Source organism: Electrophorus electricus, unplaced genomic scaffold (assembly GCF_041902795.1).
Source record: "Electrophorus electricus isolate QZ-2024a unplaced genomic scaffold, ASM4190279v1 Scaffold43, whole genome shotgun sequence".
Classification (NCBI taxonomy): Eukaryota; Metazoa; Chordata; class Actinopteri; order Gymnotiformes; family Gymnotidae; genus Electrophorus; species Electrophorus electricus.
The window spans coordinates 763,624-786,634 of NW_027658725.1; the positions used below are offsets into that span (position 1 = coordinate 763,624).

At 40.3% G+C, this 23,011-nt stretch overlaps 1 protein-coding gene and 1 long non-coding RNA gene across 2 annotated transcripts; both read left to right on the top strand.

Moving 5' to 3' along the window:
* Positions 1 to 17,409: 17,409 nt before the first annotated feature.
* LOC145656007 (protein NDRG1-like) lies at positions 17,410 to 19,398 on the top strand. Its single transcript, XM_081709468.1, has 6 exons — positions 17,410 to 17,635; positions 17,747 to 17,867; positions 18,305 to 18,367; positions 18,481 to 18,541; positions 18,895 to 18,981; positions 19,390 to 19,398. The coding sequence occupies exons 1-6, from the start codon at positions 17,572 to 17,574 to the stop codon at positions 19,396 to 19,398; spliced, it is 405 nt and encodes a 134-aa protein (XP_081565594.1). The 5' UTR covers positions 17,410 to 17,571.
* A 113-nt stretch (positions 19,399 to 19,511) lies between these two features.
* LOC145656013 (uncharacterized) lies at positions 19,512 to 20,355 on the top strand. The gene is made up of 3 exons (XR_014121805.1): positions 19,512 to 19,546; positions 20,094 to 20,197; positions 20,303 to 20,355. It is a non-coding gene; the product is annotated as an uncharacterized LOC145656013 (long non-coding RNA).
* Positions 20,356 to 23,011: the final 2,656 nt, after the last annotated feature.

Genomic DNA, 23,011 nt, shown 5'->3' on the forward strand with positions numbered 1-23,011 from the left:
CGGGCCATACCACGTGACCAGTGGAAGCGTTCCGTGACATGCACAATAAATCTTAATCCTTTTCAGATTATCGTATTTAAAATCGTTCCCAAAGTGTAGGAAAAAACATACATACCTTCATACACGAGCAAACACAGCCCATCCTGTTCGAATCTGTGATCTACTCGATTAGAGAATTAAGTAAAATATCAAATATGGTTTTTACAGGTCCTTTAACTGATATTCGCGATACAGCGCACCTCATTGTTTTGTTTTAAAACGGAGTTTTGACTCTTAGATGTTATGAATATGTATTATTTCGTCATTACTGATGCAAGTTCTCAGTTCTCATACGTTGTCACCCTCTTGAAAATAAATATTATTTACGTGTGTGTGTGTGTGTGTGTGTGTGTGTATGCGTTTCAAACGTAAGATTCTTTAACTTCCGCAGTATAGTTTGGTAAATTCAGGTAGCGTAATGTTTTTTCCTAAAATCCTCACTGTCTCGCCCTGTGGTAAGGAGAAATGTTCCAAATATGACAGGTTACGTTTTATCATAGATAACTGGCTACAAATTTACATTTGCGCCCTAATTTCTCTAGACATACATCTATAAGCATTGTTACTTTAAGACGCAATTAGTCTTGCGCTCTGGCAAACGTGTGCACCTGTAAATAATTACAATTATTTTAATGTACAACTTATTTTATTGTATAACCACACTGTAAATAGAATCCATAAGAATGTATTCAAAGCCAGAGTTGTAACGTTCAGTTATTTTTACAGGTAGCGGATTACTGTGCTTCTACTATCTCTTAGCAACAAGTGATTTTTTTTTCTTCAGTATGACATGTGGGATAGTTTAGGGAACCTGATTTTTTTGTTAGATAAATATGTGTGGGTTATGACCGTTAAAAAGACCTGAACAAAAAAAATGTTTGGATTTTTATTCGCTGTCACCTTTCATCACGGGCAACATAAAAATTCACACTACTGCAATATCGCTAACATGTTACTGGCATGCGAATAAGACACCTGAGCACAGAGAGAAACCCAGTGTTATGATTACAGTTGACATTGGAACTAGCTAGATAGCTCATATTAAGACACTTCTTTGGAGAACACGTGCTAAAGTGTTTTCCCCACAATCTATATGCACAATTTATTTGCCAACTGTGACCAGAGAGAGAACATAGCTAGCTACCTTACTCACAGCCTAGGACTTGAATGGATTTTGATGAGGACTGCATATGCCTGGGATCAATTCAAACACGTCATGACGATGATATAAAACCTGATGAAACAAGCTTGACAAGCAGCAGTTCCGTTTTTCCGTGAAAGTATCAAGCACAGATGAAGACGTTTCTATGGTTATCTCGGTTTTATAAATATTAGCCTATAGAGTTGGGCTTAGTACGTGAATAAAAGATGGAATTAAACATGCATAAATTACGGTGTCCTGGAAAACCCATCGTGCTGCAAATACACAAAGCATATTCATCAAAGTGGTAACACGCTTTAGAAATGCGGTGCAAATTTAGAAAACGCATACAACTTCAGGAACAAATCCTGTCACAACACAACGGAAGTGCTGTTTCCGGAGGACACGGAAAGGGGTGGACTTCTATGAGATTAGCGTGAAGTCTATTGGAAGTAGTGACAACTGAGTAAAAAGGGTTGTTACCACGGTGTTATCAAGGGTAGGTATGTGATACAGAATGGAAGACCGACCTATTCATGCTCTGCATTCTTGCATATTTATTTATACATAAGGCAGCCTTAAAAACATGGGATGGAAATCCCATTTAACACAATATGCACTGTTTTACAGTCAGAGTGAAATAAGTAACATTCTCCTTTTAATATATATATTTTAAATGTTAAAATTCTTAACTATGTCAGTTAAGATGCCAAAAATGCCCCTTTTGAAATTTGTATTTCTAATGTCACAAGAACACTTTATTTACCTATCTCTGCCTATTCAGCCTATAGAGGTTTAGCACACCCACTTAAATTGCCTTTCTCAGGCATTTCAGCTCTGAGTACCTTTTGAATGAAGCACAATACAGGGCAGCCAATCATAAAGGAGCTCATTTATCTTACATCCGTCTTAAAGGTGCAGTAGCAACAGGTGCCTGTTGAATTCCAAGCGATATATATATATAGAGGTTGGAAATTGGTTCTGTAAAAAAAAAAAAAATGACAGGCTGAAAACGAGTCGTTTCCGCTCTGTGAATTGGGAGAAAGGGACAGTGTGTGGAAGCCCAACCGCAGTCATATAGGTTTGCTTCTAACAGTACCATTACCATCACCCACTCTGGTGCACTAGTTTGAGTGTATTAGAACTAGTAGCAATGCTGAAGCATTACATGTATCTATAACAAATATTCTGACCATGATGAAGTGATGGATTTGTTAAGGCAAACTGTGTATGCAATACATGTTGCTTAGGTCACTTGCTCTAATTGTACACAACTCTAAAGCTACACAACTGTACATTAGTTAAAGTCTACACAGTGTCAGTCATGTGAAGTACAACTGAAAGTTCCCCTGTTGTATTCTTCCAACAATCAAGTTCTGCGTAAGTGGGGGCAAAATAATATGAGCTTCACATCAAAGAACATTTTAAACAAATGGACTGTATGTACATCTTTTTTCTAATGTTACAATTGGAGTCTAAAGTTATATCTCTTATCAGTGGAGGATGCACTTGCTCAAACCTTTTCTTTAGATTCCTTTTGTACACACTACAGACTGTGACCTCGAGATGCTTGAATGAATGTTGAACATTCACACTTGTGTATGAGTGCCGACTGTTAGCTAATGCATCATGATGAGCCTATCCTTTTTGAGTTACTTACTGAGATCATTCTCATAGCAAGTTCATTACACCTTGTGTACTCGATGTAGTGCGGTGAGCAGTTTCAATCTTAGTTACAATCTTAGTTATCAAAGACTCACTCCACCGACCAAAGCCTCTTCTCTTAGACAACATGACAAAACCATAGCAGCTTGAGAGCAAAAATCGAGCCTCGTAAGAGGTGTTATGTTCCATAGGCAGATTGACATCTTAATGTGATACACATGAACTCAATTTTCTTTGCATACATGTACATTGCACTTGTAATGTTTCTGATATTGCTTCTCTCCTGAATAGCTCAGTCAGTAGAGCATCAGACTTTTAATCTGTGGTCCCTGTTCAAGTGAAAATATTGTTCTTTGCCACTAAAGTGCGCTTGAGAAGTTTCTTGAAATACCTCTAGATCAACCTAAGTCAAGGGACAGGACCCTGTTGCCTTGAGCCTTGCCGATTAAATTGACATTTCACATCCGTTTCCCCCAGCTGTGATGCTGTGCATTGGCTGTCACCCCAGGTTAGGCTAGCTAGTTCTGCTGGCAAGCTTGAAATATCAAAATCCTTCCTACTTTAAAAAAAAATCATCACTTCTGAGCCTATCCTTTTTGAGTTAATTACTGAGATCATTCTCACAGCAAGTTCATTAGACCTTGTTCACTCATTGTAGTTCGGTGAGCAATTTCTATATTGGATGAGAGAAGGAGCAGACTTGTTCAAGTCACAAAATCCATTTACACTTAAACAACAGGAGCTTGTCAGTGGAGGGTGTACTTGCTCACACCTTTCTTTTTGATTCCTGTTGCATAAGGGAATAAGTGACAAGGGAAGTCATTTTGGAACAAACCTGTGAGGCAACTGTCTTTGAAGCAAAGTGTCTGTATCCAGGGAAGAACATGTGCATGTTCAAGTGCTTGCCCTGTACTTCATTCTCTGAAGTTTACTGAGAAAGACCTGACAGCAGTTGAACACCATTGGTTGTTGTCTGCTACCTTGTCTCTGTCTCTCTCTGTGTTCGCATGATAGGCACCACTGCATGCCATGCACCAGGCCTCCTTTCTTGTGAGGCTGTCCCTCATGACATCTATGGAGTGCATAACTGAAGACTAAGTAAAAGGATTCCCTTAAGATCTGAATACCTTTGATTGTTGTCGTACATCGTCTCTGGCTCTCTCTGTGTTAAATGCAGACTGCTCAGGTCATGGTGTTGACAGCTTCTAGTATTTTCACTAGATCCAAAGCAGTGTCAAACCTGTTTTTACATTTAAATGTTTTCACTTGGTTTTACATTTTAATGTTAACAAAATAAGAAACAATACACATTATAAATGTTAGATAGCTACATATTTGTACTTCTTGTACAAACTAAGAAAATAATAGAACACTAATTTAGTTATGTGACATATTGACACCTGAGCAAGACATGAGTGAGGGATAAAAAGGCAGGATATTAGTCACACAAAGCACTGCCAAAAAGTTTTAAAAACAGCTGTGTGGAAGCTCATGAAGACAGGCTCAGCTTTAGTCCACAGTATGTTAAATGGGAAACACTGGAGGATGGTACATGAGGGGTTTAAATAGGGAGAGAGTTAATTAGAAGCAGGTGATCGTGATGGTTGATAAGTGTGTGATTGTGAACCGAGCAGTGGTCGTCGTGGGTGATTTGTGCGGATATGTGTGTACGTGTCTGTGTCTGCGTTCCTGGTTCGGTGCGGACCAGAACCTGACAACTTGTTTCCACTTGATATCAGAATTAGTTGAAGAGAATTTCTGGTCCCGTCCTTTATTGCAACTTAAATATAAACATGCTTTTGAGGGACCCTCCGGAGAATGTCGGAGGGGTACACAAGAGTTTAATTCTTATAAACTTTTTCAAGGGCAATTATGTAAACAACCCTCCTTTTTTTCCATATTGTTCTTTGAAGTTTCCACCATTATGCACAAATTACAAATGAAATTATAAAAGCTAGTCACCTATGAACCTGCGGGCTTATATAGAAGGGAAAATAAACTATGGACTATTTGTGCTCTGCATTCTTGCATATTTATTTATGCTAGGCTGTACATAACGCAGCCTTAAAAACATGGGATAAAAATCCCCATGTAACACAATTCAGGTTCTGTCTAAATACATGGCTAGCTAGCTAGTTATTTTACAATCCCATTTAGCCCATATATCGTCGTGAATGTCCTGAATAAAACACGCTGTACCTAATCCCCATAAATGACATATCTCTCAGTGAATAAAAACTCGTATGCTTCAACAGTATACAATGGGAGAAATGGCGATCACCTTTAAAAGGATTTCTTACTGTAGGCCTATTATAAACAACATGGAGGAAATTAAAATAAAAATACTTGAGTCAGACCGTGGGCACAGGCTGCTAATAAATCAGGTAAATGAAACTGGATGGACTGCTTAATTTTGTAACAACACAACATTTATGGTGACAAGGATGTTTCACACATACACTCTTAAGTGATGCTGACCTCAATATCCATATTTCACATTGTTACTGTAACACTATAGATGAACCTAAACCTCGCATTCTCGTCACGTTGATAAGCTTTTTGAAAGTTCCGCTCTGCACGTCTCTGAAAGGCAGGTGAGTTAATCTTCTGGAAACATAAAAGCATGATCTTAAATCTTTCACTTTGTTCTTATATGCGAGTTGTCAATAAGTCAAAATTCTTGTTAAAACTCTGGAACTCTGTTGCAGCTCAGTCTCTCTGTTTTGCATTGCCAGATCAATGGACAGGAGTATGTCCAGCTTTGACACACGTGCCCTGCGCTGACCAGTACCGCCAGCAACCACAACACATGTGGAGACGAAATGCTCTTTAACTACTTGTCCTTCCTCCACGTATATACACTGAAAACTCCAGTTTAGAGTGGTTAATGGCACTTACGCCAGCGCACTGTACCAGTTTGTTCACCTGTAGTCAGAGATGCACGGACCCGTTGGTGCATATGCGTAACTCGGAGCAGGTGCTGCTCTACAAGGTTATGCTGCTGCTTATTGTCACTCTCTCACGACCACAAGCCCTCATCTACTTTAACAAGGCTAAGTCACTGATAATGTAATAACAAACATGTTTGACAAAACACTAGTTCATGGTTTGCAGTCTGAAGTACTTCTGACCTGCTGAGAGTTAGCCTGATTTGATTTAGCTTGTTCTTAACCTTTGTTTAGTATGTTACGTAAAAGCTCACTCATTAGGTTTTTTTTTTAATAGGCTGTAGTAATTTCAGGAGCTCAGGCAGGGGCATACTTATATTTATGAGTGGCTATGCAACACCCACTGAAATAAAAGCTGAGGATGTCATTGCAGAGGTAGGAGGAGCCAGAGCAGAATATTACAGAATATTACATTGCTTGAATAGTGGCTCTGTCTGCCCTGGGGGTATTATTGAAACCCAAAGGCTGAAAGGATGGGGAGAGAGAGAGAGAGAGAGAGAGAGAGAGAGAGAGAGAGAGAGAGAGAGAGAGAGCATGTGTGAACATATTCTTGTCACGGTACGGCCCCTCCCCCCAAACGTCTCCCCGTGTGCGTTTGCTTGTGTGTGTGTGTGTGTGTGTGTTCATCCGTGTGGCCACGCTCCCTTGTGTTTCACGCCTGCCCTTCGTTATGTTGTTATTGTTTGCGTATATAAGTCCTTTGTGTAAACGTTAACGTTGTCAGTGTTTGATCCCACGATAGCCTTATTGCTACGTTGTCTTCCATGTCTCTAAATAAACATCGTTGTATGCATCATGGCTCCTCTTTTGTATCCTGCCAATCCTCCCTGCGTTACAATTATGATAAAATTTGATCAAATACAAGATCATAGTTTGCAGTCTGAAGTACTTTTGACCTGCTGAGAGTTAGCCTGATTTGATTTAGCCTGTTCCTAACCTTTGTTTAGTATGTTGCGTAAAAGCTCATGGAAATATTTCAGATGTAACATACATGTAACTGACCTAGTAGAGCAAAATTACAGAATTTTAAGGAGGAAGTGACGTTCTTGGGGCATATCATTAAGGGAAATACACACAAGCTGTCTCAAAACCGACCACAAGCCATAATTTCGCTACCTAAACCATAGTGGCATACTCCCATCTTACTCTTTTAGTCCCACACGCAGTACACCGAATACTGCAGGACCAAAGAGTGTCACACTTCTCAGCCCAGTGGTAGCTGAGATACCACACCACCCTCTTAGATATGCCTAATATAACTGTCAAAAGGTGTATAACACTGAACCCAGCTACACTCCTTCCTACGGAGGAGGATGGAGATCCACAAGACTGCACAGCAATCTTAGCTGAAGTATATATACCGCGGGTTGATCTCTTTGAAGAAGCCATAAGTAACCCAGACCTATGCCTCTATGTGGATGGGTCAGCCAGCAGGGACGACACAGGGGTCAATAGGGAAGCATACGCGGTAGTAACAGATCATGAAATACTTAAAACAGAAGTATTACCATCCTCCTATTCAGCGCAGGCTGCTGAACTAATAGCACTGACGGAAGCATGCAAACTAGCTGCAGACAAAACTGTTAATGATTTTGGAGCCATATGGAAACATAGGCAATTCCTGACAAGCTCGGGGAAATATATTAGACATCGCCATCTTGCTAGAAGCCATTTTGCTGCCAAAGACAATTGCAGTTGTTAAGTGTGCAGCTCACAAGACTACAGAAGACCAAATCAGCAAGGGGAATAATTTTGCAGATAGAGTAGCAAAGGCAGCTGCAACTAAAACCGCTGTGCAAGCAATACAGGAAACCGCTGCTACCCCGCAGGCCACATTACGGGAGATTCAGTCAGGGGCTACCGCCACCGAGCGCACCAGGTGGAGATAACTAGACTGCACAGTGTACAATGGTGCTTGGACACACACACCTACGGGCAAACCTTGCCTACCCAAATCATACGTGCAGGGCCTAATCAGAATTGCTCATGGGCGTAGCCATGTGAGCAAAGGGGGAATCGTGGACAGCATATTAAAGTACTGGTTGAGTTGGAACTGTGTTGAGTAGGGTGTTAAAGGCAAGGCCTACCCTTTCGACACTCGGAACCGTCAAGAAACCCATAAGATGGGTGTGTTGGTGCTTGTGATACTTGGGGTCTGGCATAGTGTCCACTTGAGTACATCCGAACGTATAACCTGGGATACCTCCTCCTCCGCTTATTGGACCAGGTTAAACAACGGCTATTTTAGCACCTCTAACAAGGAACAAATCCCATGGTATCAAGCCTTCAATAAGCCAGTGCAGCAGACAATTACAGGTCACCTAAGAGAAAACACCACAAAGCAGAGTCAAATCATTAGGGTTCCGTCTGGTTCTTATGATTATTCTGCAAACAGAAAATATGTATGGGACATCAGAACTGATAGTGAAGTTAAACAGTCAATCTTACTATTGCCAGTGCGCCCGGGGATGGAAATGCCATTCAGGTAAAGTTACGAGGAAACTGGAACAATCCCAATGGTAGCTATCTGTGCTGTATAGAAAGGGTGGGGGCTGACATTTGTGTGCCACTGACACATGTAGCACTGCCACATAGAGAAAATCAGACACAGCTAACACAGTCAGAACATAGACTGCATATTAACATGGATGAAGAATCCCACCACTTATCAGAAGACTTGTTACCATTTCAGGGTCCCAACGCCACTGAGGCAGAACGATTAGCAGCTAAATGCCAGCAAAATACAGCGTGTATGTCAGTCATTGTGCATGCCCAACATATCGAGCAAGAGTGCCTGGTGTGCCAGCATACCAGTGTTCCATGGACTGTAATCCCTCTGAAAAACGCAGACGTAGGAGAAGTGAATATGACAATCTCTATGTGCCAGGTTATTAACCAGACCTCAAACTGTCCCAGTCCCACTAACCCTGCACCACCGAAAATGATGCTGCATGTGGCAGCTAGTAAGGGTGAGATATTTGTATAGCAGATGAAGCAGCAGGTGCCGGAAGCCTGGTCCAGATGCGTCGACTATGTGCAGGTGCACAGCAACGGCACTTGCAGTGACTCCAATAGCAGTTCCCTCTGGAATTGTTCCATGACAACCCTGCAGGGGTATTGGAATGTAATGTGGGTCTGTGGTTCGGTGGCCTATGGTGAATTGCCACAGAACCGGATTGGTTGTTGTTATCCAGCTGTAGTGCGCCCAAGGACACAGGTGTATACACTTCCCCATGCCAAGCAGCACAGGGTGAGGAGAGACATAACCAGCACAGACTATTGTGGTAGAATTCTGAGGGACCCATGGACCACTCCGGGTGAAACCATTGGTTGGTCCCTTTTCCTGGGCGGTGGCACAGTAGCAGCCCTGCAAAAGATCAATGGCTTAGCTTATCAGTTACTGCAAGTAGTTAATGACACCTTAGCAGCAATAGGTGCCTTAAAGATAGAACAACAAGTGATAAGGGCAGCAGTGCTTCAACATAGATTGGTATTAGATCTCCTAACCATGAAGGAAGGAGGAGTGTGCAAAATGATTAACACTTCCTGCTGTTTTTACATTCCAGATCTCAGCGCTAATATTGCTGATTATATGAATCATGTGTTATCTGCCTTCACTCCGCAGCCTACAGTTCCAGGTGGATTCTGGGACTGGCTGACGGCCTGGTTGGGCAGTTGGGCAGCGAACCTAGCAGCTGTAGCGTTGCCCATTCTGCTACCCATTCTTCTTCTTCTTCTTCTTCTGTGTTTACCTCCTTTTTTGTCATTGCGTGTCAGACGTCTTTCTAGTGTGTTCACCATGCCAGCGCTCAGCAGTCATGCCAATGACCAACCCCAGCTCTGTGAAGACATTCCGCTCCCCAAGATGGGCGGTGCCGGTGATCCACATGAAGACATCGTAGTGCTATTTGCTGAATAAATGTGTGATAATGTGTGATATAGAATAAAAGGGGGAAATGTTGTGGAAATTTACTTTGCTTCATTTTGTGGAAATTTACTTTGCTTTATTTTACTTTGCTTTATGTTTCTATAGTCACAGCATAACAGTCTGCAGATAAGCGTGTGAGTCAGGGACTCCAGCTGCTCACATACCGTTCTAACCATAGAGATAGAAGAAGCCTTCAGCGCTCAGGCTAACCAAAACATGAATTAGCGGATACTCTGTAGGAGTCGTTTTTCTTTTTTTCTCTTTCTTCTGTTCTGTGTATAAGGGGAGGGGGACCATACTGCGGGTCAGTCCTCTTACTCTGTTATACAGGGGACAGAACTCAATAAACCTTTACTCTTTACTACTCAATGCATAAAGCTGTCTGTGTTTGATGTGCTCTCATTTTCCCACCACATCCATTTAGCAGTACTTCTGAATAACCGAAATGGCTTAAAACAGCTGAGGGGATGTTTGAAACTGAGTGATAAGATGTTCAGCAATTTATATATGATAATACAAGGCAGTAAATTAAATTTGGCTGAACTGGACAATAGTACCTGGCATGAAAAGTATGTCGTAGAAAGAGTAACAAAAAACTCAACCTCTCACCTCGCGCTCTGAGATGTCTTCGTCACTGTCTGTAGTGTCCTCTAGGATACTTCTGCCCTCACTAAAGTGTGTCAACCTGACCGGGTCAAACATCTCTTGAACATAATAACTACACAATGGAAAATCAGCTTCAAGTGCTGCATTGAGCAAGAGTGCACTGTAAATGGCCAGATATAAATGGCAATGTCAGTAGTAAATTTATATATGCAGTCATGGAACAGGACCTAGCTGTAGAGCACAGCTTTAAGGTGCATATTATGATGTGCTCTTACCAATCATCCTCCTGGCTGTGTCTTGCTCTTTTGGCCAAATGTTTCTCTTCCAAAGCAGACAGACCAGACTCGCTGCATATTACTCTGTGCACTATAAATAAACCACATGTATAATGCCTTGTAAACAATGGAAGAAGGGAAATTTGAACTGTGACTACTCTGTTAAAGGGGCGGATAAGGCACCCCACCCAAACCCCCGAAAGCTGTTCTGTTATCCCTAATTGCTATGCAATAGTCCTGTGATTAACTCAAAGGCTGGAGAAGTTTCACCTTTCTCTATTTGAATCCTGAAGGCTGTTCGGTTCCGTCGCCCACAATCCATCCTGTGTAATTAAACATTCACATCATAACTCGACACCGTGTAATAGGGCAAACTCACTCGGATCGGGGAAAGGATCACAGACTACCTGTACTGCTGCTGCAACTCTGCGGCCATTCCAACAACATCCACATACATTCCAGCAACATCCTATTATAGGACACAGTGTATCTGGCTTAAGTACACCCATTTAATAGCATGTTGGACCTTCTTTGGCCTCCAGAACTGCAGCAATTCTTTCTGGCATAGTTTCCACTATATGCTGAAAATACTCTGCAGGAATCTTGGTCCAATCTTCATAGGATATTTTCTCTCAAATTACATAGAGGGACTGACATGTTCTAAACTGCCTGTTATACCTTTACCCAGGGATGTTCTATAGGATTAAGATCTGGGGACTGTGAAGGCCAGGAAAACATTGAAAATTTGCTGTCTTGATACTGGAACAAATCCGTGATTATACAACCCTTGCGGCAGGGTTTCTTGTCTTGTTGAAAGTGTCCTTCTGCCATAGTTTAAGCAGCTGCATGAAGGGATGCACTCGGTCGCAATACATAGGTAAGCCCTTCTGTTCAAACATCTACTGATTTCAGAGGACCCATGGTGTGCCAAGAAAACATTCCTCACACCTTTATGCCACCTCTACCAGCTTGAACTGTTGACACCTGACAGGAAGGACTCTTTAATTCATGCTGCTTATGCCAAATTCTTACCCTCCCATCATCATAGTGCAACAGAATTTTGGATACATCTGACAAGATGATGTTCCACTGTTTAGTTTTCTGCTCTTCTGCCCACTGGAGTCTTGCCGTTCTGTTTGCCTCAGACAGCAATGACACTCGAACAGATCATCTGAACAGGTCATCCAAATGTGCTAAGGTGATGACCTGTGCATTCAGACATGTTAGTTGGAGCAACAGCATTGTATCTGGCTGCAATTTGCTTGACCGTGCACCACTTGATCATCAGAATTATTCTTGATGTCATCCTCCTTTGATCCCTTTCAAAATATTGGTCCTGGTTAGTCTGGTCCATGCCTCGTTCGCAGTTCGCTTCGCTCAGACCACTTGACTTTCCCATTCTAATGTTTACATGGCGTTTTTTGCAATTAGTCAAAACTGACCTTTCATGACCTTCATTATAAACTTTTCTAAGCAGTCATGACCTCACCCTGTCATAATATTTACTATCATATCTTCCCTGTGTCCAAAGTGATCTCATGGCAGGAATTTTCTAGCCAACCATTTCTAAGTCAAGCCAATTCAAGCAGAAATGCCACTGAGAGTGTTTCTGATGAACTCCTGTCATTGTACTAAGTCGGTAAGAAAGGGTTAACTACATAAAAATAAAAGTGAATGACTTAAAAGTTTGATCATTTTAACTGAATCTATATTTTATGGAATGGTGTAATTAACCTTCATTATAAACTTTCCTTAGTCGTCATGGCCTGTCCCTGCCAGAATATTTACTATCAGATTTTCCCTGTGTCCAAAGTGATATCATGGCAGGAATTTTCCCAAGTGTTTACATTAAAGGAATCTGACTATACTGATTACTCTTTGCCAGCTAACAGCAAATAAAAGATGCTGGATTTTGGATTATGTGAGTATATAACGCGTGACTGTGTTTGTGTCAGAGAAGGGAGAGGAGAGGCTTTGTCTCCAGCCTCCCGCTGCTTGCCGCTGTTCAGCTTCTCACTCCTGAGATCCTTCTCGTTCTCCTTCTCCCCATTGCGTCCCACTCCGCCAATGCTGCTGCAACTTCAACCGCTGACAAAGTGCACCAGCTCAAAGCGTGGTCTAGAGCCAAATTTCAACACGGGCATCTTCCTCATTGGCTCATCTCCTCAGAGGGGCAACACATGCACAGTTTCAGCTCCTATCGATGCCCACGTAGAACCTTATAAAATCAAACTGACAATGACAAGGAAACCATATTTTCAACACCTCCAGCACAAGTAGTAGTTTTTAGCAATGCACTACTTTTAGTGGTTGTTGAGCATCTGGAAAGAATGCAAGTCACCAGGGTAACATCATCAAGAAGCCCTTTTAGACTTACTTCCATCAGATGAATTCGGCCTCTTTTTTGCTTCAGTATTTGGGACTAATTCGTAGGAGGGCATTTTGCCAACATGAATCCCCTCTGCCATGTCATGCACTCTCTGCATCAGTTGTGGGCCATACCTGCTAGACCAAACATTTACATTCTGAATACTTTGGCTCAAGTTGTTAAAATCTTAGTATAAAAATCAACACTTTTATCTGTATCTTAATTTCAGGCTGATTTAACAAGTAGATAAGCTAACGTAGTGAGCGGTTGTCTTGGCTTGTCCTAATGGCAGTCAGGGGCCAAAACACTTACTGTAACACTTTATACTTATAACACACTTTCCTTAACTATTACAGATGCCGTTTAACAATGTTCTATTTTTAAAATATGGAAACAGCAACTCAGCACATAAGGCGTTAGACCATACCTGCATGCTAAGAACACATGGTTCACTCAGACCATCGATAGAGACAACAGCTGATCTAAGTCTCTTGCTTCGTAATTTTCAACGTGCTTGTTTATGAATAACTTTCGAGCTAACCACTGCTTATCACTTTCAAAGTGTTGTCAGAATTTATTGATATGAAAGGCTCTCGTCATGCTGATAATTGTCTGGTAGGACCAACTGACAACGTTATTGCCCCGACATACGCCCGGTGAGAAAAGCATTGTGGGAATTTCAAATATGGCCTGTGCAATGCTCGGTTTGCCTGCTAGTGCCTGATCTTCGAGCAGGGAACCTCCAGCTTTGGTCACGTTCTGCCCAGAAATCTATCCGCTTCAAGATTGGTCTAATGGGCCAGTCATTGCTCATCCTCCGCCGCTCTTGTTCAGTCGGCAGAGGGTGGATTTTCGTCCTGCTCTGTCTCTGTCCCATTGTCAAATGCGCTAACATTTGCTGAACTTGAATCTTTTTAATTCTATGGCAGGGGTAACATTCCAGAACTGTTGTCAGTGTAGATCATTTGAATAAATGACTGTTCTGTTTGCCTGCTACGAGCTGCCATAGCTGCAGGTGTTTGGTGACTAGACCAGTCAGCATGCAGGAGTCTGCCTATGTTCAGTTAGAACAGGCATCAGTAAGACAAGACTCGCTGTACTCACTCATTATCTTAATACTGTTCATTAAATTAAGTCAGCGGTTTATATTGAGTTTACGTCATTTGGTACGACGACTCTACAGTCTTGAATTGATTTATGCAGTGTAATATGGATATAAATGTTAAAATGTTCTATTACAGAACACGACACCTGTTGCGTTTTATATTGGTAAATATCTGATATGACCGCTGTAACATAAAGTTGCGGTTATAAGTACGTGAAACATTTTGATCGACTGAAATGTAGATGTATGTACATGCAATATATTTGTGATTATGTAAATCAAACAGCTATTCTTATTCTTATGGCTAGCTAAATTGATTGCAATTTCGTCGTCTTCAAGGCATGGCATGGTGTTTATTCATTCTTTGGCATACAAAATGACACCTTTTCACGTTTTGGAACTACAAATATGGCGGCCTTTTTTCTTTAGCGTTTTAATGACGTAAAAGCAGAGTCTCACCGTAAAGTCGGGCAGGAGGATCTGGACTCATTTATTTCTTCGTATCTTCCCCCATCTAGCGGTCAATAACGGGTAGTCTTGAACTGATTTCTATCGCGTAATACTTCGGATATAAATGTTTAAATTTCCTGTTGCAGAACAGACAAAGTATAGTCAACCAGTTCTAACCTTTTGATAAAAACTTGAACTTCAAAGTAGGTGAATCTATTTCCTTAAACCAATGAGATCACAGTTCATTTACATAACATCAATGCTTTGAGTGCTTTAGATATGAGAACATCACAGTGATCTTTCTGCTCACACATCAGTCAGTCTATAATTCTGTATTATGTGTTTCTATAGCTTCCAACTTTCATGAGTTCCTTGAATCTGTGGAGAAAAGTGCAGACCAATGTAGTTTCTTATTTGTGAACATTTATACATTTATTGTAATTTATTTATCATTTAAATGTTTTAATTCTTTTAATTTATAGACATAAGGATACAGAAAACAGTTCATATATGTATAGTACATCAATCAATGTATAACACTTTTAGTACTTAGTATATGAATCAATGTATAATATTTGGACTGCTTTAACACCAGTACAAAAGTTTAATATAATAAAGAAATAATGCACTGTGATTACGTGTGGCGGCACGAGTGCCGTAGGGCGAGGGGCAGGACGCACAGACTCCACTGACTGGGACGAACATTTATTAACATAAATGACAGCGGCACTCATGTATTAGAAACAATAAACATGGACCTGAAACAAATGAAGTTAAACAAACATAATACACAAGAATACATCTAACATAAACACGTTACATTCAGACATTACACCGACAATGACCAACACCCTGTACACTTTAACACGGGTTTATATACATTGAGACGAACAAGGTGCAGGTGTGGTTACAAACACAGCCCTCCCACTGAACGTGGCAGGCCAAACCACATGACTCGGGGGAGGCTAACATTCCATGACATTATGCTTCATCTTGTAAAAGCTTTACATGACTGACAATTTCAGCTTTTTCAGAGGACCTATTTAATTCTTTCTTACATTGTACTTCTTTCCATTCCTAGTCTAATCTTGAAATAAATTTAATTTTAATGGAAGTCTTCATAATGTGTGTTTCAGGTTATGCAAATACTTTGGGAGTTGTTTAAATCAGTCAATCTACTGAATTCCCCACCAACAACAGTATGAATAATTAATTGTCATTTACATTTATAACTTTTAACATACTAGTAGCATGTGAGTTTCATGAATTTGTACTTCATTAACTATTTGTATCACATTATTTACATTACTGTTGTAATAGTAATAGTAAAAATTCAATGGTAATAGGGCACATTGATTTGACACAGTTCAATGGCATTAAACTGCTATTAAATGAGTTCCAGTGAAGTAACTTGCTACTTGAGTATTCTTGTAACAGATACTTTCTTACTTTTACTTAAGTAATAATTTAAATGACTACTTTTACTTCTACTTCAGTAGTTATTATTTTAAAGTAACAGTAATTTTACTTGATGACAGTTTTGCCTACTCTACCGACCTCTCTCTGTATTACAGTTAATGTCTTGATCTTTATCAAAAACCCATGTAGTGCCTGCATGGAGGGACTTCGTGTTGTATTGGAAAACTGTAATAAATGTCTATATAACTGTACCCATCTTTCAGCTACGTACTCAGCTGCCGCTAAAAATAGGGATTTCACATATTTTTTAAACTTTTGACTTATTTTCCCAATGACCAAAATGTCAGCGCAACCCTGTAGTAACATCACAATGTCTATGACGTCACAATGGCTATGACATCACTACATCTATTTTAAAGGTGAGCGCAAGCATCTATATGTTATTTCACTTGACACACTTCAGCAGTTCAAAGGTTGGGAGACAATAGGGTGAATTAAACCTAACCATAGGTGGTGGATTACTACTGAATTTTACAGAACAAGGTACAGTGGAATCTTTAGTCTCTTAGGGATCATTTTGATGCATTTCAAACAGAGAAGGTCTGTCAGAAAAACAGCTGTAACATCCAAAACATACTTCATCAAGCATTAAAAAGTGGCATGGTGTTCTTGTCATATAGATTTTAGGGAATCTGTCATTAAACTGCTCAAAAGTATTTTAGTGATGTCATAATATTACTATTACAGGAGAGCTGCAAATATTCTAAATTGGAACTGCACAGCCTAATATCCAAATAAGTCTGTACTGAATCTCTGTGACCAAAAGGAAACGACCCTTACAGTGGCACCAGCAATGCAGACGGTATTCAGACAGGGAATCGATTTAGCGAGGAATATTTGCTCGTCAACTTTTGGGATAATGGCAAAAAGGGTAGGTTGGGCAAATGTTTTAAAAAGAGAATACTTGTTTAATACTACCTTACAACCAAGTTTTATCTAACTTTGTACTGAGAATTTTTGCTTCTTAACCCCCAGGCCCTCTATAACCCTCTATTGGAGGATGATGAAGAAACATCTGATGATGCCTTTTGTATGGACCCGTTGTGTCCGGTAAAATAAGGCTGTATTTTCAGACATTGAGTACTGTTAATAGAATAAAGTCTATGGGATGGATCTTTTCACATCCAGAATGAAATGTTACCACTCCAAAATCTATTTTTCTCTGTGTTTTGTCTGAAGGATTTTAAGGGGGCATTTTGGGGTCAAGTTGTGGTAAGTAGCACTACCTTTTCACAGATGTTTCAATAGGCTAAAGCTTTTACCCATAAAGCATGTTTTCAAGCACTGTCATGTGTCTTCTGAGTCAAACATGATCTTTTGTAAACAAATTAACTTGGTTAATGATAAATAATAAATAAATGATTGACATTCCTCGTGATAAGAGGCTCATTCCACAGAAGTAGTTCTAAGTGTGACAGAGTAATGTCCTGACACACAAAACCACTGCAGTGGAATCAGACCTCTTTTTAGAGGTTTTTCTTATACATCTAGACCTAGACCTTTATACTCCACCTGGGTCTTATAGGAGGACAATGTGGAGACCCCCTTTGGCACTGTATGCTGCACCATGGCAGGTATCCCCAGGGATAACCGACCGGTCATCCTCACCTACCATGACATCGGAATGAACCGTAAGACTCTGATACTGTTGCTTGTGGCACGTAGCTGATTGCTCTAAAGTCTAAAACTTAGCATAAGCATCATTTATTGTGTTGTAATGACCCTGGAATGCATGTCTGCAGACAAAACTTGCTTCGACGTTCTTTTCTATGATGAGGACATGCAGGAAATCATGCGACACTTTGCCGTGTGTCAGGTCAACGCTCCTGGGCAACATGAGGGTGCCAGCACCTTCCCTGCAGGGTGAGCGTGAGTGCACCATATGCCACAATGTTCTTTCAGGGGCTGAAAGACATTCCAAGGTTAAATCTAATCTAAAATGTGACCTTCAGCTACCCCATACAATTTTTTCCAGAATGTATATTTATCAGAACCTACTCCATAGCCCTCCGTCTGCCCTCAGACCACTTCTTCCTGGCAGTCAGACAGGACGACTCTATGCCATGGTGTTGGTGCCCACCTAAACTAACATCTGGAGGCCCTGACTGTCAGCATGTCTAGCTGGCACCGGCTTGTCATGCACCAGGGTTTCTTTCATGAACTTTTTTCTTAGCGTTCATATGCTACATTGATGGCTGTGGCTCCCAGTACATCATAGCTAGGTTTAGCAGGTTCAAATCCTGAAGAATCAGTGGCGTCCCTTAGAATTATAACTCACTCAGGGCAATTTTTTCCTGTAGATTCACATATCCCTCAATGGACAAGCTCTCCGAGACCCTCCCAATTGTGCTCAAGCATTTTAAGTGAGTGAACCAGATTAGCCATTTACTCTGAGATTAAACTGTCAATCCTTGTTCTAATCTGAAACCTTGCGCTTTAATGGTTTAAAGTTATGTACATTTTTTTCTCTCCACAGAATTAAGAGTGTTATTGGAATGGGTGTTGGAGCAGGAGCAAACATCCTCACACGGTTCGCTGTGAGTTGTAGCACTGTCTTTCTTCCCAATAGATTTTAACACAATGATCAAACAAGGATTACTCCTTGGTGAAATTCTTGCTTTGTAACAAAGTGTTGATACTTGCAGCATAATCCTAATCATTACACTGTCAAGCTAGCTAGACATCAACTCTCCAGAATACTGACACTTCACTATTGTTCCTCTGCTTGCACATGTAAACAAACCTTTTTCTAAGTGCAATGTAAAGTGCAAGAATGCCAAATATGGAGACTCTTAATTGCTCATTTAACTACAACAGTTTGACATATAGTAAGTAATTTTGCCCTGAAGGTTCATCTCCCTTTGACTGCTCATGCATAAATGTCTTGCAGTTGAAGTACCCAGACTTGGTTGAGGGCCTTGTCCTGATGAACATTAATGCTCAGGCAGAGGGCTGGGCAGACCGGGCAGCATCCAAGGTATCACAGTCTAATGCAATAGTAATTATCATTCTGTTAACACCCTGCTTAATCATCACGATCCCTGTATCTCTACAATTATGTCGTTTAGCTGGTCCCACCTAGCGTCCATGTCTATGGTTTCCCTGTCTCATGTCTTTTGTTTTGCTTTACTTCCTTGTTGTGGTTCCGTTCCTTAGCTTCATTTTCTCCGCTCCTTATTATTTGCACCTGTCTTGTTTAACTCTTATTACTTCATGTATTTAAACTGTCTTGTTCCCTGTGTCTTGGCTGTTCACTGAATCCATATAACTTTCAATGTGATAACAAATAGTTCTCAGCATATTACTCTTAGTTTTCTGCAGTTTCCAGTTAACCTTTCATGCCAATCATATGGTGACAATCGACCCTATATTTTTATTCTTTTAGGATCCTTAGAACAGTGTCAAGCCTCTTTTAATAAAGTAATGTATTTGATCAAAGCTTATGTGTACTCCAGCCACTAAAGATCAACCCACACTTTCCACAGATTTCCAGCTGGGTCCTTGGTCCCCCCAGTGTTGTCATCTCCCACCTGTTCGGTCAGGTACGAAATAACGCCTAAAATGAAATGTATATTGTATGTATTATTGAGCAGTACTTGTCAACCCAGTCCTTGTGATACATCTGACATCCCACATTTTCCCTCTATCCCAGCTCCTGACAACATCATCCTAGCTCCTAAACCAAGCCATTAGGAAAATGAACACCTGGTACAGTTGTACTGGGCTGGGTTAGAATAAACATGTGGGCCATTTCATGTGTACTGTGGACTGGGTCACTAAACACTGAACTAGAATATTTAAAAGTTAAATGCCTTATTACTAAAGATGAGTGTTCCAAATGAGCTGTCCTGAATTTAGACTGTGTCCTTTTCGTAACTAAAGAACCAGATGCCTACATTATTGTCCATCAAAAGGTCAACAATGTTTTTTTTTTTTTTTACATATTCCTTTTATTATACATTTCTGTCTCGAGTGCCTGTGCAGACTGTGCATATAGAGGAAGAGACATTTAAATTCATATTCACATCAAGTTTTAATGTTTTGTGACTGATTGTGTCTTGGACTGACTCCTTTATGGCACCATGGCAGGAGGAGATTAAGAAGAAGGCAGAATTTGTAAAGACCTTCCGTCACAACATCAGCAAAAGGATTAACCAGACCAACCTTCTGCATTTTATGAAGTCCTACAACAGGTATGACTGACATCTGCATTCTATGGAATCTTCTGAGCTCTCTGCTTCTAGACTTGTTTGTCATATGAACAGCTCCCAGTCTTATTAGATCTGATCAATTTTCAGCCGAAGTAAACTGAACATTAAGAGAACTTCTCTGGGTAGAAAGACTCTAAAGTAAGTGAGAAACTGTTTCTCTTTTATCCTTATTCCATGTTATTTTTTGATGTAAAATGCCCCTGTGCCACCACATGCCTGAAAGGTTTTGTTGCTGTAGGTGTCACACTCTTCTGGTGGTAGGAGATGACTCTCCTGTGGTGGATGCTGTGGTATGTACAGCTTGTTTTACATGCAGAAGTTTAAAAACAACATTCAAAATCCAACCCAGCATTCAAATCAAACTTCTATATGTACCTGGGAGCCTGCGTGCAAATGTTTGTGTTTTCCGTCGTAGGTTGACTGCAATTCCAAAATGAATCCCTCAAAGACAACCCTCCTCAAAGTTAGTGACCTTCAAACCTCAGCAAAGCGATACTTAAAATGTTATGTTTTGCTTTTTTTATTTGACTCTCATTATAAATGCAGAAGTCATTATATGTCACTGGGGGCTTATAAATCTAGAACTTTGTGATGAACTTGTGGTGAATAACATTGTCCTTCATGTTGTCCCTCATGAAGATGGCTGACTGTGGAGGTCTACCACAGCTTGATCAGGTCTGTCGTTACCCATTAAAATAATGCTCTTGCATTCAAACTGAGTGATGCACTGTGTAATCTATTGTGTCCTGTTCTTACCTTATAGCCTGGCAAGCTGGCAGAAGCCTTGAAATACTTCATTCAAGGACTGGGCTACAGTAAGTAAATACTGTAAACACACTGACAAAAGGTCGAAATTAAAAATCGTTCAGCCTCTGCGCAATGTAAAACCCATAAATCCAGTTTAGAAAAGTTCATTACTGCCTGTTGTAGACCTTCAGGCTTTCACAACTATCTTTAAGTTATGCATGCTTTCTAAATGGTGCAGTTAAGTAGGGACCTTGAGCTATGTTACTTCACCTTGTCCTTCTGCTTATCTGCCTCTGACAGTGTCTTCTGCAGGCATGACACACCTGTCTCATTGGCACCCCACCTTCTCCACCAGAATGGCATTCTTCCACCCCTGGGCCATCACTTCCATGGAGAGCACCTCCAAGCAACGCTGAAGATGAGGCTCTCCTACCCGCTGCTCCATCCCAGTGTTGTCATGCTCAGTTCGGCTCCATTTCAAATAAAAAATACTCTAAATTGAGGGACCATTGATGTGTTGGTGTTAGTGTTTGTGTGTCATTGTCCCAGTGGAATAATTTAGACTTGCACAAAAGGAAAAAAAAACCCTAAACGATAAAAAGCTGTTTAAAATGTTTATACTTATCAGGCTCAGTGTTGTACCTTTATTTAGTAGCCATAAAAAAGTTGATGTATAGTTTTCTCCGCATCAATCAATGTATAACACTTTTAGTACTTAGTATATGAATCAATGTATAATATTTGGCCTGCTTTAACACCAGTACAAAAGTTTAATATAATAAAGAAATAATGCACTGTGATTACGTGTGGCGGCCCGAGTGCCATAGGGCGAGGGGCAGGACGCACAGACTCCACCGACTGGGACGAACATTTATTAACATAAATGACAGTGGCACTCACGTATTAGAAACAATAAACATGGACCTGAAACAAATGAAGTTAAACAAACATGATACACAAGAATACATCTAACATAAACATGTTACATTCAGACATTACACCGACAATGACCAACACCCTGTACACTTTAACACGGGTTTATATACATTGAGACGAACAAGGTGCAGGTGTGGTTGCAAACACAGCCCTCCCACTGAACGTGGCAGGCCAAACCACATGACTCGAGGGAGGCTAACATTCCATGACATTATGCTTCATCTTGTAAAAGCTTTACATGACTGACAATTTCAGCTTTTTCAGAGGACCTATTTGATTTTTTCTTACATTGTACTTCTTTCCATTCCTAGTCTAATCTTGAAATAAATGTAATTTTAATGGAAGTCTTCATAATGTGTGTTTCAGGTTATGCAAATACTTTGGGAGTTGTTTAAATCAGTCAATCTACTGAATTCCCCACCAACAACAGTATGAATAATTAATTGTCATTTACATTTATAACTTTTAACATACTAGCAGCATGTGAGTTTCATGAATTTGTACTTCATTAACTATTTGTATCACATTATTTACATTACTGTTGTAATAGTAATAGTAAAAATTCAATGGTAATAGGGCACATTGATTTGACACAGTTCAATGGTATTAAGTACCCAATGCTCTGCTTTGAAGAAGAAGAAGTACAACATTGAATTATTTTACTGCACTTGTACTGCATATTTTCAATGTATTTACATCATTTTAGAGAATGCCATATTAAGGAATAAATAAATAAATAAAGTTTATTTACCTGCTATTGTTCTTACGTCCACTGAAGTCCAAAATAATCTTTAAGGCTCTAGGTTACTTAATAGCAAATACATTTCTGTGGTATTCTGATTTATTTTCTACTTGAAAGACAGGGAATATTCTGATGTCTTTATTAGTAACTTTAATGCACCTAATGCACCCTTTTGGGGCACCCTAAAACTCTGACTAGTATTACGTGAGTAATCGCTCTAGAGCAGGGAATTGAAGATAACAGGATAATTGAGGAAAAAAGGGGAAATTTTGTTTTTTTTTCTAAAATGAATGATGTAGCCAGCGATATGAAGCCCACCCAGCCTGTTTCACTATTTGGTATCTATAGGCCACCACGGCCCTACTCAGAAT

Excerpts from the sequence above, each read along its gene's own strand:
- LOC145656007 (XM_081709468.1), top strand. The coding sequence starts at position 17,572 with ATGGCAGGTATCCCCAGGGATAACCGACCGGTCATCCTCACCTACCAT. Across the intron at positions 17,636-17,746 it reads CCATGACATCGGAATGAACC|ACAAAACTTGCTTCGACGTT; the intron begins GTAAGACTCTGA and ends GCATGTCTGCAG. Across the intron at positions 17,868-18,304 it reads GCCAGCACCTTCCCTGCAGG|ATTCACATATCCCTCAATGG; the intron begins GTGAGCGTGAGT and ends TTTTTCCTGTAG.